The sequence below is a fragment of the Episyrphus balteatus genome, chromosome 4, assembly GCF_945859705.1.
Source record: "Episyrphus balteatus chromosome 4, idEpiBalt1.1, whole genome shotgun sequence".
NCBI classification, from domain to species: Eukaryota; Metazoa; Arthropoda; class Insecta; order Diptera; family Syrphidae; genus Episyrphus; species Episyrphus balteatus.
In genome coordinates this window covers 48444751-48460855 of record NC_079137.1, presented here as the reverse complement: position 1 = coordinate 48460855, position 16105 = coordinate 48444751, and the positions used below count along the sequence as shown (strand labels likewise).

Here is a 16105-nt window from a genome sequence, read left to right as displayed (position 1 = left end):
TATTCAATAAAAGTACAAACAATTTTAAAAATTAGTCTGTTCTCTTATTTGTATTATATTTATCAAAACTACATATCATTTTTCATTCATATAAAAAATAAAATGAATTTTGAATAAAATTGACATAACACATACATAATAATTTTATAAGAAAACTTTTTTTTTTCTAATACTAGAATTTTAAATTCTATATTTTTTGTTTTTGATCCAGCGCAACTTAAAATAATATTTCTAAATTTAATATATTATGATTAAAATGTAAAAAAAAAAAAAAAAAACAAAAAAAAATCGAGCAAAAACATAAATTTTAAGATTCAAGTCATTTTGGAAAGGTTCGGCTTAAATAATAACTAAAACACAACGGCGATCACTTTTGATATTTAAATATTCTAGCATGGACTCGGTTAATGTGATTTTTGACTGTTAATTAAATCATGAATAGCTTTCCGACTAGCAGTGCTACCTTTTAAATTTTCACTTCGGGTTTTATCCCATATTTTAAAAGTTAACAAAAATTAAACCAATCAATTCATTTGAAAATTTGTAAAATTATCGAGCAAAAATAGTAAAAAAAAAAATCAAAAACAATTATCAATATTAGCGACAGTCGACTATCATCTTAGCCGATTCCAACAATGCTCAAATTTGTTTTGGCTGTCCAAATAACTAAGATTTTCTTCGTCAACATTTCAAATGTTTTAATAGATTTCATTAAAGGAACTAAAAATGTGTTTCTCTGCTATATATCTATGATTATTCTTCTTAGAACTGTCTTAAAATTGTTTAAAAAGACAATCTTATAAATTCGAAAGTAAATAATTGTGATAAATAATAAGTGCTAAACTATTTTTGGTTTAAATAATTAAAGAATTATTTAAAGACTGTGACCAAATATTAAGATAATTCGGGTGATGAGGAAATTTATTTTTCTTTAAAAAAAAAAAAACGAGTAAGAGCATATCACTGTTACTTTCATAAAGTAGATTTCCATAAAAACTTTTTTTTTTTGGAATTGCTTTTTTTGTCATTTTATAAATGAACGTGTTTATGAGTGTGGTGAAGCTGTCTAATTTCCAGCTAAACCATTTGTTTAAAAATTAAATTTGTTTTTTTTTTTGTTAAATGTATTTGTTTAATTATGGGCCGATAGAAAAACTGAAAAAAGTTTGGGAGCTCCAAGCCTTTCAAATTTTTCTAACTGAATAGAATAATTTCGTATAATGAGGGATGTAGGAGGGATTTCCTCGTGAAACACACAAACTGTGTTCAAATTGGTTAAGTTGATATGAGATTGTCATGGAGATAGGGAAATTTTTCGCCATATCGTAGAACAATTAGACAAGAATCTAAAGCAAGCTGGGTTGATACTTTACCTTTAGACCAAGTTCAATATAATTTGGCATAATGAATTTTTGTGAATTCAATATATTGAACGCTAGGATTCAATATCGGTTAAGTATCCCTCAGCCACATATTTCATGGTCCTAGGTTTTAAAGCTTTCTTTTTTTTAATGATTTGATTACCTTTATTAAATGTAAAATTTTTAAGACATTATTTTAATAATTAAAATTAACCAGGTCATTGGTTAATTTTGTAAGTTATGCCGCATACATTTACATGTCAGTCGTAGTTATTTGGACATCCACAACATTTCACAATTTTTCATAGAATGCGCGTATGGGTGATTGTAGTTAAATAATTGTTAAATAGTATTTCATATCTTTGTACACAATTTTGAGATCAGAATAGTAATGGTTTATATTGAAGGTTTAAGAATTGTAATTCTAGAAGTTTACGCCAATCTCTTAAATTTTTTTTTTTTAACTAAAGAAAAGTCCGTAAACCCTGTACCTAAGTTTTTTTCTAATTTACAGGTTTCTTCGAGTTTTAAAATTTAATTTAGAAGAATTGATTTATTACCATTCTGAATCCTTCAATTGCTTAAAATAATAAAAATTTAATTTCATTTTTGCTTCGATTAAATGTTAAAAATGTAATTTTGTTTAAATATATTTGTAGGTATATTTTTTTGAAATTAAGAAAAACATAACAATTAGATTATTTATTATAAAGTTATTTTAGGTAAACTTCCTAACCATAAGTGTAACATACTAGTATTAAAAATAAATATAATTTATTATTCTCTTTTTTTTTTAATTAATTTTTTTTTTTTTGTTCAAAGTACCAGTGAATATTTTAAGACTAAGTCAATCAGTCATGATTATATTTTGTTTTTGATTCTTTTTTTGTTAGAGAACAATATATTACAAAACAATGTAAAAAAAAAAAAACAACAAAGTACTACTCAACTATGCCATTCGGAAGAGAGGTTATAAGTTAATCCCATTTGTATCAAAACTCAAGATAGTTCGCACCAAACGACAAATATGACATTCTTACAACGCAATCACACACCAATCAAAAGATACTGAGTATGAAAATTTGTACTCATTCGTGATAGGGTGTGTTTAAAACCGAACTGGTAGGAGATAATGGTTTTGGGTTGTTGTTGCCATTGGTATTTGCATCCTCTGAAATGTTTGGTAATATTTTCAAAAGTTTGTTTTATTGAATAGAAATGAATAACCTACCTTTATCTTGGTTATTTATATCCATTATGTCGCTAAGATCATAAATTGGCTGGTAAGTCATTAGTTCAGAACCTAAATTAGAAAACAAAATTGGTATTTTATTCGTTTTATTAAATTTAAAACTTAAGATTTTGAATTTTGTTTGGAATTTTTCTTACCTTTTTTATCTTGTTGATTGTTGTCAGGTACCATTCCTAGTCCATATGATCCCAAAATATCAGAATCGTTGAAGAGCTGAAAAAATGTTTAGTATTATTAAATAACTTTAGGGCTTTAAGTTGTAAGTGTACAGCAAACAGAAGGTTTTACTAAACGATTTGCAAAAGCCTTTTATTATACAACATTTAATTTTCCAGTAAAAAAATTATTTTTTATTTCTAAAATACGCTTTTTATTAAAATATGCACTAAATTAAACAATTTCACGGAAGACAAGAGGTCAGATGATCACAATGCAAACAATTATTATAAATCATTAAATAGTTGCAAGAACTAGGAAACTGAGTTATAATTTTTTAATAGCAATTTTTATAATGTTCGTGACGAATAAGAAAATCAAAAAGTTTTTTTTTGTATGCTTTCAATTTTTGTGTACCAATAAAATAATAAGTTTAAGTCAAATAAAGATTCCTAAGATTGTTGCTTCTTCTTCCTTCTTTATCATGCTCTGTTTTGATTTCTATGACAAAATTAACATTTACAATAACAAAACAAATATCAAAAATAGGAACAATTAAGAAAAGATATTTGAAGAGCTTGAAAATAATTCCGCGATATCTTTTTGATCAATGTCAACAAAATTAAAATCCCTCTCCCCTTCTTTGCAATTGTTTGCACTTTTTGCGTTCTTGAAGAAGAATTAGTTTATGACAGAGTTAATGGAGCTTAAATACTACCCCTAGATCTTCTACTCTATTTTTTTTTTTTTTTGTATAGCTAATAAAATGGACAGGAGACACAAACAATTATATAAAACCATAAAATGTAATGAATAAATAAGCAAAACATTGATCAAAATATAAGGACATACATATTTACATTACGAAAATGTTTTTTTTTTTTTTTTTAATAAAAACTACTCAAGGACAAAACTCGTTCTAATATTGCTTGTCAGCGAATATTTATTAGGTTTCTACGCAGATATTACATCGTCATAAAAAGAAGGCAAATATTGGTTTTATAATACAAATTCTATATGCCTACTACTGAAATAAATCAGTAAAGTAGAAGAATAAGCACTATATAAATTATTGGACTTGTTAATTTACATGGTGCGACACTGAAAATACACCCGAAAAATTATATATGTAGGCTGTTCGTATAGTCGAATAATGCATAAAAATATTTTTGTTATATTTTTAGAACCCTCCATTTTTTTTTATTTACAAAAAACCATTTTTAAAGACTTTACGACGTAAAGTTGAAAAAATTGAGGAAAAAATCACTTTTTCAAGATTTATGGGATAAAAACCTACACTTAATTTGTTTAAACAATAGACTTATATACATCATTTAAAAGGTCTGAGAACCCTCTTTCCAAAAACATAAAAAACATTGAGAATTGTTAAAAAAATGACTGAGATATTGATAGATTACGTCGTAAAGTCTGTAAAAATGGTTTTTTGTAAATAAAAAAAAAATGGAGGGTTCCAAAAATATAACAAATATATTGTTATGCATTTTTCGACCATATGAACAGCCTACATTATGTTACTTGTCGGGTGTATTTAATTTTTTTTTATTTTGTAGCACAGTGTTATTGATTTAATATAACTTTTTACGGCCTTTAGTTCATACAAAATTTGGCATTTCGTTCCGATGGAGTTCACTTGGAATCATCAGTTGGCTAATCGTGAAATACCCTGTCAATATAAACTTTGTTTGGCGAAACGTCAAATTTGTATGGACTAAAGGCTGTAAATATATCGTCGTAACTGTAAAATGTTGTTCAACTAGTTCCCGACTTTTCCATTATTTGGTTCCTTTCAAAGAGAATTTTCTTCACTCTCTTCGAAATTTTACAGACGTCCTAGGGTATATAAAAAATCTAGAACAGCCTTAAAAAAAACTATCTAACTTTGTCTGTTAAAAATTGTTGATCACAAAGCCTAAACGAAGATTTTTAAATATAAAATACATATGTATGTATGTAAAAAAAATTTAATTTAAAAAAATATAATATAGATACTGATGATTAAATTGTGCATGTTTTTTTTTTAATTTTATAATTTTTATGTATGTATTTTGAGATGAGTTTAGGTAAAAACTTTTCAAAAATGCAAAAGAAAGCAACTGAGCACATTCATGATAAGATTTAAAGGAATTAACACAAAGAAGATGTTGTTTTATTGAAATACTTTATTTTGACGCAAAAGAATAATTACGGATAAATAAAAAAATAACCACTGAAATGCAATATTTTGAAATATTCAAATAAAGCCTATGATCATAATAAAAAATAAGAGAATATCCCTAGGAGTTGTAAATGGAACCTCAAGGAAAATGTTAAGTTTGTTACAGCAAAGGGTTTTTGTTGAAGTTTGATTTTTAAATAAAATAAATGATTCATTTTTAAAATACACATAATATTTCAAGAATAAAATTAATAAACATTTATGTCTCATGACAAATTATACTGATTGAAAAAAGGAGTATGTTTGTATATGTTTAAAAACAAAATAAAAACTCAATAAAGTTTTTTTTTAAGTCATTCTACAGGGTGTCCCAAAAGTAATGGTTCAAACGAAATATGCTGATAGGCCAACTTTAGGGCTCTCAGAATTTGGTAACTTGTTCATCTCAAATCTTTACGGTTTTCGATTTAATGCAGTTTTTGTGAAATTTCGATAAATCCTGACTTTGCAACAGTATTTTGCTTCCTCCGCTCATAATTGATTTTTGTTTTTTACAATTCTTTCACTAAAACATTGCCTAATAATAAGATATAATTAATTAATCAAAATATTTTTTATTTCATTCGCCATTTTGCTGCAAATGAATTAACAGTTCCATGTTTTATGAAAACTCAATTTCTCACTTTTATTTCAGAGCAACACCCTGAAAAAAATTTGTATGGTGTGACCCTGGTTTATTATTTTGAAAACTTGCCGTGTTATTGCAGATTTCAAAAATGTATAAAAGTTTCCAAAGATGAAATTAGAACGAAAGATATTACAATTTCAATGCAAAAAAACAGAGGTTTTCAGAGCAAAATAACAAACAAAAATCGAGGCTTTTATTCAAAAAGAAATAAACAAACAACAGTCGACAAAATTTGTTTATTTTTCTTTGTTATTTTTCTCTGATAGACCCTGTTTTGTTGCTTTTAAATTGTTATATCTTTAGTTCTAACTTTAACTTTGGAAACTTTTATACATTTTTGAAAACTGCAATAACACGTCAATTTTTCAAAATAATAAACCATGGTCACACCATACAAATTTTTTTCAGGGTGTTGCTCTGAAATAAAAGTAACAAATTGGGTTTTTATAAAACATGGAACTGTTAATTAATTTGCAGCAAAATGGCGAATGAAATGAAAAATATTTGGATTAATTAATTATTTCTTATTATTAGGCAATGTTTTAGTGAAAGAATTGTAAAAAACAAAAATCAATTATGAGCGGAGGAAGCAAAATACTGTTGCAAAGTCGGGATTTATCGAAATTTCACAAAAACTGCATTAAATCGAAAACCGTAAAGATTTGGGATGAACAAGTTACCAAATTCTGAGAGCCCTAAAGTTGGCCTATCAGCATATTTCGTTTGAACCATTACTTTTGGGACACCCTGTATATCTATATTTGTTTCTGTATGTAATAATGGGTCATATATGTACAAAAAGACGAGCTTAAGCTCTTGTCTCAATTTCCAGCACATTTTCTTATGAAAAGTGAGAAAACAGCTTAAGCTCATTTTCTTTGCGTACGACCCAATGCCCAGTAGAAAGATTAATTATCAAAAACTGACTTGGAAACTCAAAGAAATCTTCATGCCGATGGCTTAATCGAGATTATATCAAATATAAACAATAAAACTTTATCGAGTATAGTGAAAATGGAAAAAAGATTTTACGTAGAGACGTAAATCTTTAAATTTTTTTTATTTTGTGTTTTAAGAATTCATTCTGACCTTATTGAAAATATCAGCTTCCAGTTGAGGAGGTAAATAAATTCGCCCAGCTGGAGGTGTTCCATTCTGTGGAATTGAATAGAGTTTTATAATTTTTGTGATTAGAAACCGAAAAAAATCTAAAGACAATATTAAATGATACACTCAGTATTGAAGCTTGTTTTTCATTCATTTGCAATTTAAATTAATATATAGACAAGGAAAAAAAAAACCTGAATAAATAGTGACTGTTTCAAAAGGGTAAACATCTCATATTTATGTATTCATTTGTCTGAAATATATATTTTTTCAAAATAAAATGTTTAAAAACAATGCACAATTCATTTGAATTTGTCTTATTTTTTTCTAATTTAAAATGAAAACTTACTCCCAACAAAGTATTTGCATCAAGAGAATATGAATCGGTTCGTAGTAAATCTTTGAGTGTATCCAAATCATCTTGAACAGTATCCAAGTGCATAGAAACTTCCTCACTAAAAAATAAGAAGAATAAATGTAATATTGTATTAAAATAAGATAAATAAATTTATAAAATCAATACCCTACCGCATATCGTTGCTATTAAGAATATTGTTGCTATTGTTCACTTTGGACAATTGAAGTTTTGAATTATTTTTTGATGTTGATGAAAGTGCCTGGTTATTGTAGTCAGCAAACTTTCCAAGCGATTGCAACTGCTTCTGTTGTAGACCACCAGACGAGGAAGGATTTTGTCGAAAATCAAATTTAGGATTATAGCTGCCACCACTCACAAGGCTTGTGTCATCAATTATGGGTGAATCCTAAACGAAATATATAAGTTGCACTCAAAGCTTTGCGATATTAATAAAAATTAAACTCACTTCAAAAAGTTGAGATGGCATATCGGATGCAATAAAGTTATCTGCATTATACATATCTGCCGCATCATTTGACATTTTTGCAGCAGATTGTAAATTCTGATCATTCATTGGTGATAATAAACGAGGATCCAAAGTAACATTCAAATTAAGTGTGCTGTTACTTGAACTTGCAAGAGGTTCCGGTGTTCCTGTTGTATTATCATTATTCAATGCATTCCAGAATGTCATTGGATCAACATCAGTTTTTTCTGTTTTAATTAGCATTTGTTCAGTTCCATTTCCAGAAGATCGTAGCATTTTAGTTGCAGGACTTGAAGATGTCGATGTAGAGGTTGTTATTGTTGAAGAAACAGCACCCATTTTGCGTTTATTTGCTTTGTTCTTCATTTGAGACATTTTGTTGCGATTCATTTCCTTTACCATGGGTGTAGTGAGATGGTTATCATCATTTATAACTGACTCAGGAGTTTGTGGTGCACTATCAGCGACTTCAGTTACATGATAAACGATTTGAGATCCGTCTGGGTTGACTGTGTTAATAACAGCTCCTGATCTTCCTGGTGTAATGTTTCCGGGGGCGGCCGCTGCCTGAGCATCATCTGCACTTTGATTCGAGTATTCGAATAGATGACTGTTGATGCTGCCATTGGATTGAGGACGCTCAATTTTTGGTACAGGACTATCGTTGTCATTGTGACTGGAACCAACTGATGGCAAATTTGCATATGGGCTCATTGGAGCACTAAACAAAAATTTAAAAAAAAAAATACATTAAATAAATTCATCAAGATGACTTTTGAGACAAATTATTCCTTACTCTAAATCAGAATCATTTTCAGCATTTGCTTCGTCAAAAAGCTCTTCGCCAAGTTCATGAATTACAGGTCCACATTCTGATCCAGATTCACTTGCCTTCCTTAGTTTAGCTTGTTCTGGGGTATCGTTGATCATTAATTGCATATGACGTTTGACACTGGTCATATTGTTTCTTGATGGTTGTACAATTGTAATTAGGAATTGAATGAGCTGAAAATAGATAGATTTGTTAGATAAATATGAAGTCGATGTCTTTTGAGTTTCTTGGTTATATACCTTGTTAACAATTTGTTGTTGTTTAGCATGTTTTTGTCGAAGTGATGCAATTTCACGCCATAGAGCTTCGTTTTCTTGTTTCATTACCGAAAATCTAGAATCTAACGAATCCTGACGTCCGCGCATTGCCTTGACATCATTCAATACCTTGCTAACGGCTTCAGGTTTGACAGTTGCCTTTTCGTCAATTGATTTGGTATTTGCAATTTTTCGCTTAATATGCTCCAAAAGATATGGACAATTGCGTTTGAAACATGGATGTGAGAATTCCATGTCATCACGATCGAATTTCAAGCCACCATTGTCAATTGAAGTAATCTTATGAAATCCATCTAAAGTAGAACAAAAAGATATTAAGATTAGAAACCATTACTAAAAAGGTTATTATTTTGTATTTACTTACACATATTAAGTTGACGAATGAAGCTTGCCATATTGTTGTGCTTATAATTGAGCGGTAGCAGTTCGCGAGCAAATTGAGCCTGATTTTGAATGATGAAGCTTCGACCATCCTGAAAAGAAGATAAGAAGGTTTGTAAGTAAATTTTTAAGATCAAGGAATTTGCCTCATGGATGAGTTTCAAAAGCCATGGGTTGTTCTTTGCGCATTTTTAAATAAGAATTGTTAATGATTTCAGTGCAAAAGTTAAGTTTGATTTGTCAAAGTCTCTGTTTGCCTAAAACAATCGTCTTTGTTATTCACATGTATACACATTTTACATACGTACAAAGTACGTTATAGTGGAATTATGTAAATTTCTATATGGAAGTTCCAAAAGGTTGCATTTTATTTTTTCGGCTGTATGAAAAAAGTACGAACAAAACACGAAATACATTGAGATAACAAAATGAGATTAAATGAATGCATACTGTGACTCTGGACATTTTGACCAGGTAGAGTACAAAGGTCAATTTTGTATATTACTTGTCATTTGTTAAGGGCTCTTCAAGAAAATAAAAAAAATCAATAAAACAGAATCATTAAATATTCATAGACTTTTCGATTCAACGAACACAATTTTATATGCAGTCAAGCGTAACTTTCTCAATTTCTTTTATTCAATCGCAAAATATCTTTTGTCAATAGTTATTTCCGACGCGACAATCAAATGAAAACACAAATACATACAACTCTTATAACAAACAAGGTGATTGAAATTTACAATCAATTTCACTTTCGCCTACCCATACCTACCAAAAGGACACCCTCTAAAACAAATCATTGAGAAATATATTTCTATTTGATCTAAATAAAATGCATGACTGGGTAAACTGAGTGTCCCAAAAGTGATGTTTCAAACGGATTTTGGTAAAAGTTTATCTTAAGTTAATTTAATAACGCCAAATTTTTAGGGTTTTTGATTAAATGCAGTTCTTGTGAAATTTCGTAAAACAACTGCCTACTTTGAAATACTATGAACAGGTAGAATAAGCTTTTTTAAAAAAGTGGTTACCCTTATGAAACTTGGATAAAAGTTTGCTAAGGATCAAAAGGGTCTATAAAAAAATTGGGTGGAAGAGTGGAAGGGATGAAGGTCAACAAAACATTGAAAATAATTTCTTGTTGAATATAATCATAGGTTATTTTTGATGCTGAATTTAATGACATAAGAAGAGAGAGAAGAGTTATTGCCGAATAAGCTTATTTATTGACTTCATCATGTAAAATATAATCGAAACCCATGTGAAAAATATGATACACTGATGAAATTCGGAATGGAGCTTTTAGATAAAGCAGGAACAAAGGATCCATAAAGTTGTTAAAAAAAAATTTCGTGAAAGGGTATTTTTTAAAGGTTGACATAAATTTGGTAAATTTTTAAACTTAATGAAAACGTTTCCTTATATACAGTTGTGTTCATAATAATAGCAGTGCTCCCCAAATAAAACAAAAAGGCTAATATTTTCAACGTCATAATATTTTTTGATCTTCTCACATACTCCCGACGACCCTTGGATCCCAAGAGGGGTATGTGAAAAGATCAAAAAATGCATCAAACGATCCACGATACATCGTGAAAACGGTGAAGCATATCAGAGCGAAACTGATGCTTTTCATACAACGGTGTTGGGCCTATTAATCCCATCAGGGCCCATCAAGGGTATTCTGGAGTACGTAAAAATTCTCGAAGAGGTTATGTTACCCTATGCTAAAGAGGAAATGCTTTTGGTTTGGGTATACCGTATACTACAAGATAATGGCCCAAAGCGTACTTCGAAAGCGGCAAAATGATGGTTTCAGAAGAAAAAGGTATGCGCTAGGAAGTTGCCCGCACAATCCCCCGACCCTAACCCCTTTTAAAACTTATGGGGGAATGTAAAAGATGAGGTCCATGACGTGAAACCAAAAAATTAGAAAGATTTGAGGCAGATAGTGCGAGATTCGTGGATTTCAATACCAGTCGAGAAGTGTCAAATTTAAATGGACTCTATGCCCCGAAGATGCATTCCAGTAATTAAAATAATGGTTACTGCACAAAGTATTAATGGTAATCTTTAATAATTAACACACTTTCATACAACTTTTAATAGTTTTCTTACTTTTTGCCTTATAGATGCAGTAAAATGCTATACACTGCTATTTTTGTGAACAACCACAAAATTTTTAAAATTGATGTATCCGCGACAAAAGCAACGGTAAAAAATCAATTTGAATTTTTTCTGGTAATATTAATAAAATACTTTAATTTGCTATTTGAAGTTTTGTGAAAAATATTATAACGTTGAAAATATTAGCTTTTTTGTTTTATTTGGGGAGCACTGCTATTATTATGAACACAACTGTATATAACAAGGAATCTAAATGGTCTACAAAATTATCTGTCGTGATGAAATTTAGAATTAGTACCACAAAAACTGCAACCAAAATGGTTCCCAAATGAAAATTGGTACAAATATTTAATTTATAACAGAAACCAGAAATCAATAAAATCTTACTTACTGACTTTTTTAGGATTGCACCTTCTATAAAAGTTCGACAGGAATTCGTTGTCCTGAAATTAGACTAGTTGAGAAGACGAAGGGGGGTTTGCAAGGCTAATTGAAGATGCATAATACCTATCTTCAATAGCATGTTCAATACTAGCTGTATAGACATTTCTAATCATTGTCATGATAACTAAAGGAACGAATTTTTTACTTAACCAGGTCGAAAAAGAAAAGGTATAAGAGTAAAGTTTTCGTATTTGACTCTCTTTATATGATCATAGATATACCTATTTTTTTGGTGTTCGACATATTTGGTATTCTTGTAAAAATATTTTTTTGAATTGTAAAATCCCATTTACTTGCAAGTTAAAAACTTGAATTCTAAATAAAAGTACAAACAATTGCTTATCGTTTTATCCACTAACCCTTCAATTGTTATCGCCATTAAATAAGACAATTATAGATATTTATAATCTTCCTTATCATCAAAAATACACAAATTGTTGCAAAATAAATTTCTATAAATTTGTTTGAGGTAGGTCGTTGAAGAAAAATCATCAATCAAATTGTCGTAATAAAACTTGAAAACAAAAATAAAAAGTTTAAATGCATTTTTGTTTGTTCTAATTTCAATGCACACACATTGAATGCCTGCCTCTGCCTGCCTGCTGCAGCAGCAGCAGCAGCTTATCAACCAAATGCCATTGCACTTTAATGTAAATTTTCACATCAAAGTCACACACAACAAAAGCTCTTTCAGTCGTTTTCATTTTCATACTCGGCAAACGACACAACTTTCTCTCTACTTCTATTGAATTAGTTCTAAGAAGGGGGACGTCTTTTTTATTTGCTTATTTTTTTTTTTTGTTTTTTGCATTTTCAAATCACTCTGAACTCGAAAATTACAAAAATATATTTATTTTAAATAATTTTTAGTTATGTAGAATGGAAAGTGATTGAAAAAGAGCTTGTCGAGTGAGAGAAATGAAGAAGTCCACTCTTATCGATAAAACACAAAAGGAATGGTGCAGGCCCGTAACCAGAGATAAATTTAAAGTAGGGCAACGGTCTTATCATTTTTACATCAAGCTTCTAAAAAAATCATATTTTTATTAATTGACTTTTTAGCATATTTGTTACACATTCTTGTAAGAAATTGAACGCTCTACAAAAAAGGCCTTTTACACTTTTTTCCTTTAATAGACATTTGAGGTCCAAAAATCGAGAAAATCTTTGAAAATTCGTTTTTTGTTCTTAATTTTGTAACAAATTGAAAAATTATAAAAATCAAGGTCTTGTTAACTTTTTTTATTAATCTAACCATTTGAAACATATCTATTCGAGGTTAAAGTTAAAAAAAAATTATAAAAACATTTTTTACTTTTCAAAATTTTCTAATTCATTGAAAATTCATTATTATCAAGTTAACAAGATGTATTCTTATAGGGGCTTAAACGTTCTACAAAGAATTCTTTGGCATCAAATTGATTGCTTTAACTGAACTGTTTAGAAGATAGGTATACCTACAAAATAAAAAAAAAAAAAAATTCGATTTTTTTGACCCACCCTAGTATTTATGTATTTTATATTATATAATAATATAAAAATTAAAAAATTACATTTTTTTTAATAGTGTAAAACTTAAATTGATAACAAAGTGAAAAAAATTTAGTTAAAAACAGTTTTCTTGAAATTCTTCATCTTACAAGGTCTAGGTTTTTTTTAATCAAAACCACATCTTCCTGAAATGGCCTAAATATCTTTTCCTACACTCAAGTCAGTTGAAAATTGACAATGCTAGGATTTTTGCAATTGCTGAACAAAGGTCGAAAAAAATTGTTTGTTTTTTTTTTTTGCCCTAAATCCAAATTTTTGGGGTATAATGAAGAAAGAAAGTTGTTGAGGGAAGGGTTTTTCACTATATTCTCTTTGGTGCGAATCAACGAAATTTAATCAACGTTCAACAATAAAATGACGAATTAAAAGTACAACTCGAGTTTTATATACATAAATTCAATTTTAATATTGTTCACTGATGTGTGGTACAACGAAGAATGTCTACAGTTTAATCTTTTTGCCTTCATTACATTTCTTAAGCGGTATAATTGGATGATCATTTTACTGTTCTTTGAAAGTACATAGATTATTTTTTTTACATACTTTTTATTTTGCATGTTTACTTGATAATTTTACCTTATGATTTTTCATGATTAACATTTAATATTTTATTTTTATGATTTGGGTTTTACTTTTTATGATTACATGTTGTATATAACAAATTTTTCATTAAATAAAGATTTCAGAGTATAGTTTTTTAAGGAAAGTCTCATGATGCCTTAACAAAAGTAGTGGTTCTATGTTCCACAAAACGTACTAAATCGTGACTAAAGCATCTAATCTTTAACGGCCATATTATTCACTAGTTTAAAAAATACATCTGGATGTAAGGAAATTTAAATGTCAAAAATAAATTCAAATCCATGATATTCACTATCACACAGCCAAAAAATAGTCATTTCTAACTATTTTTAAACTATTTTCATAGTAAAAATCAGGATAACTATTTTGGATTTATTTTTGAAATTTGACAATTTTACATCCAGATTTATTTTTTAAAGTAGTAAATAATATGGCCGTAAATGTTAGTTTTTGTCACACGGCGTAGGCCTTAAAAATCATTTTTAACAGCCATATTATTCACTAGTTTAAAAAATACATCTGGATGTAAAGGAATTGAAATGTCAAAAATAAATCCAAATCCATAATATTCACTATCACACAGAGAAAAAAAATAGTCATTTTTAACTATTTTCATAGTTAAAATCGGGATAACTATTTTGGATTTGGATTTATTTTTGACATTTGACAATTTTACATCCAGATGTTTTTTTTTAAACTAGTGAATAATAAGGCAGGAATTTTTAACGTTGGAGCATTTTTGAAGGTACGGCATCTTTATGAGTTGGACATTTTAAAAGCTAGAGCTTTTTTGAAGACATTTTCATAGGTAGGGCATGTTTTAAAGTAGGGCATTTTTAGGGAAGAAATTTTTAACGTTGGAGCATTTTTGAAGGTATGACATTTTTTAAGATAGGGCATTTTAAATACCATTGCCCCCCCCCCCCCCCTCTGTCTACGGCCCCAAAATGGTCGGAAATGGTGTGACCCAAACAAGTTATATTTTCTTGTGGTCGCTAAGCAGTCTAACAAAAATGAAAACAATCAGCAAAAAGTTTAGATAAGTTGTGGTAAAAAAAATAAATTACTTTGAACAACTTCTTCCTTCTTCAAAACTTTTTGAAACACCACAATACTCTCTCACCCCCTCAACGAGTGTAATACATGCATGTCGAACACACGGCAGACAAAAATAAGCAAGAAAATTGTCATTCACAGCCCCCTGAAGCCTAAAGTTGAAGATTCGACTTTTAATTGAATTTCAAAAAATATCAATACGAAATTATAAATTAGTTTAATGAAAATAAAAGAAAAAAAAAAAACATTTTGTTGTTGCTTTTCTGCTGTTAACACTTTTTTCTTTACCCAACCCACACACAAATGGTGGATCCATTCATCGACATCGCCATCGACAAAACGACAAAGGTAAAGTCTGAAAGGTGCATTATTCATTGTTGAGAACTAAACTTACCTTACTCCAACAAATTAAATTATTCGTCTCAGGATCTTCGACGAGTCTCCAAAGTTTAGCCAAAAAGGCAGGAACTCCAGCTCCTGTATCACTAAATGTGTGCATTTTAATGGCACTTATTTTTTTTACTTGTTTTCTTTTTTTATTTTTTTTTTTTGTTATAAAAAAATTTATTACTTTCGAGTTAAAAAAAAGAGAAAAAATTATTATTTAAGTGGGGTTATGAAAAATTTGTAAAAATAAAAAAAAATACATAAAAACTTAAACACGATTTTCAAGCAAATACTTGTTAGTTTTTCTATCAATTTTATATATTCCGATATTGTTTATTAATAAATTTTTATTTAATTATCAATAATTTATGATTTTTCAAGTTCTTGGTATTTTTTTTCAATTCTTTTAATATTGCACTTTTTTTTTTGTAAGTAGGCGAAAAAAGTATTTATTAGAAAATGACGACTGATTTTGTTTTCCAGTCTTTCACAAACTTCCAATGTGCGCGAAAATATGAGCGAAGTTGGTTGTGGTTTTGGTATGGGCATCAGTGATTCTCAAACTTTGGTTGTTTTTTCTCAAAAAGAGGGTGTTTCTGTTATATTAGGTGTGTTTTTTTGTTTATCTATAGGTGTGATTTTTATTACAACTGGTCTTAACTGGACAAAAAAAACGCAGTCGGGGCTAAGCAATTTACATGTTAAATACAACAACACTTTAGCCCCGTGGGCTTAGTTGTTTAGCCCGGAGATTTCTCTGGATTTAAATCTGTGCTACCAAATTAACTTGTTCGTAAATTGTTTAGAATATGTTTATAAACATCAAAACTGATGTTTGGAATGACAATTATTATTTTAAATATTTATTTAATAGTTAGT

At 28.9% G+C, this 16105-nt stretch overlaps 1 protein-coding gene across 2 annotated transcripts; it reads right to left on the bottom strand.

The window, feature by feature from the left end:
• Positions 1-936: 936 nt before the first annotated feature.
• On the bottom strand, positions 937-15566 carry LOC129918278 (heat shock factor protein). 2 transcript variants are annotated; one of them, XM_055998732.1, is made up of 11 exons: positions 15234-15566; positions 9060-9168; positions 8657-8988; positions 8382-8590; positions 7565-8306; positions 7269-7504; positions 7090-7195; positions 6723-6788; positions 2751-2826; positions 2593-2664; positions 937-2532 (listed from the first exon to the last, which is right to left on the bottom strand). In XM_055998732.1, exons 1-11 carry the CDS (start codon positions 15336-15338, stop codon positions 2450-2452), a joined length of 2136 nt encoding a protein of 711 aa, XP_055854707.1. In that variant the 5' UTR covers positions 15339-15566; the 3' UTR covers positions 937-2449. The 2 variants fall into 2 exon arrangements, with proteins under 2 accessions (XP_055854707.1, XP_055854708.1); XM_055998733.1 differs by lacking the exon at positions 6723-6788.
• Between the last annotated feature and the right edge of the window lie 539 nt (positions 15567-16105).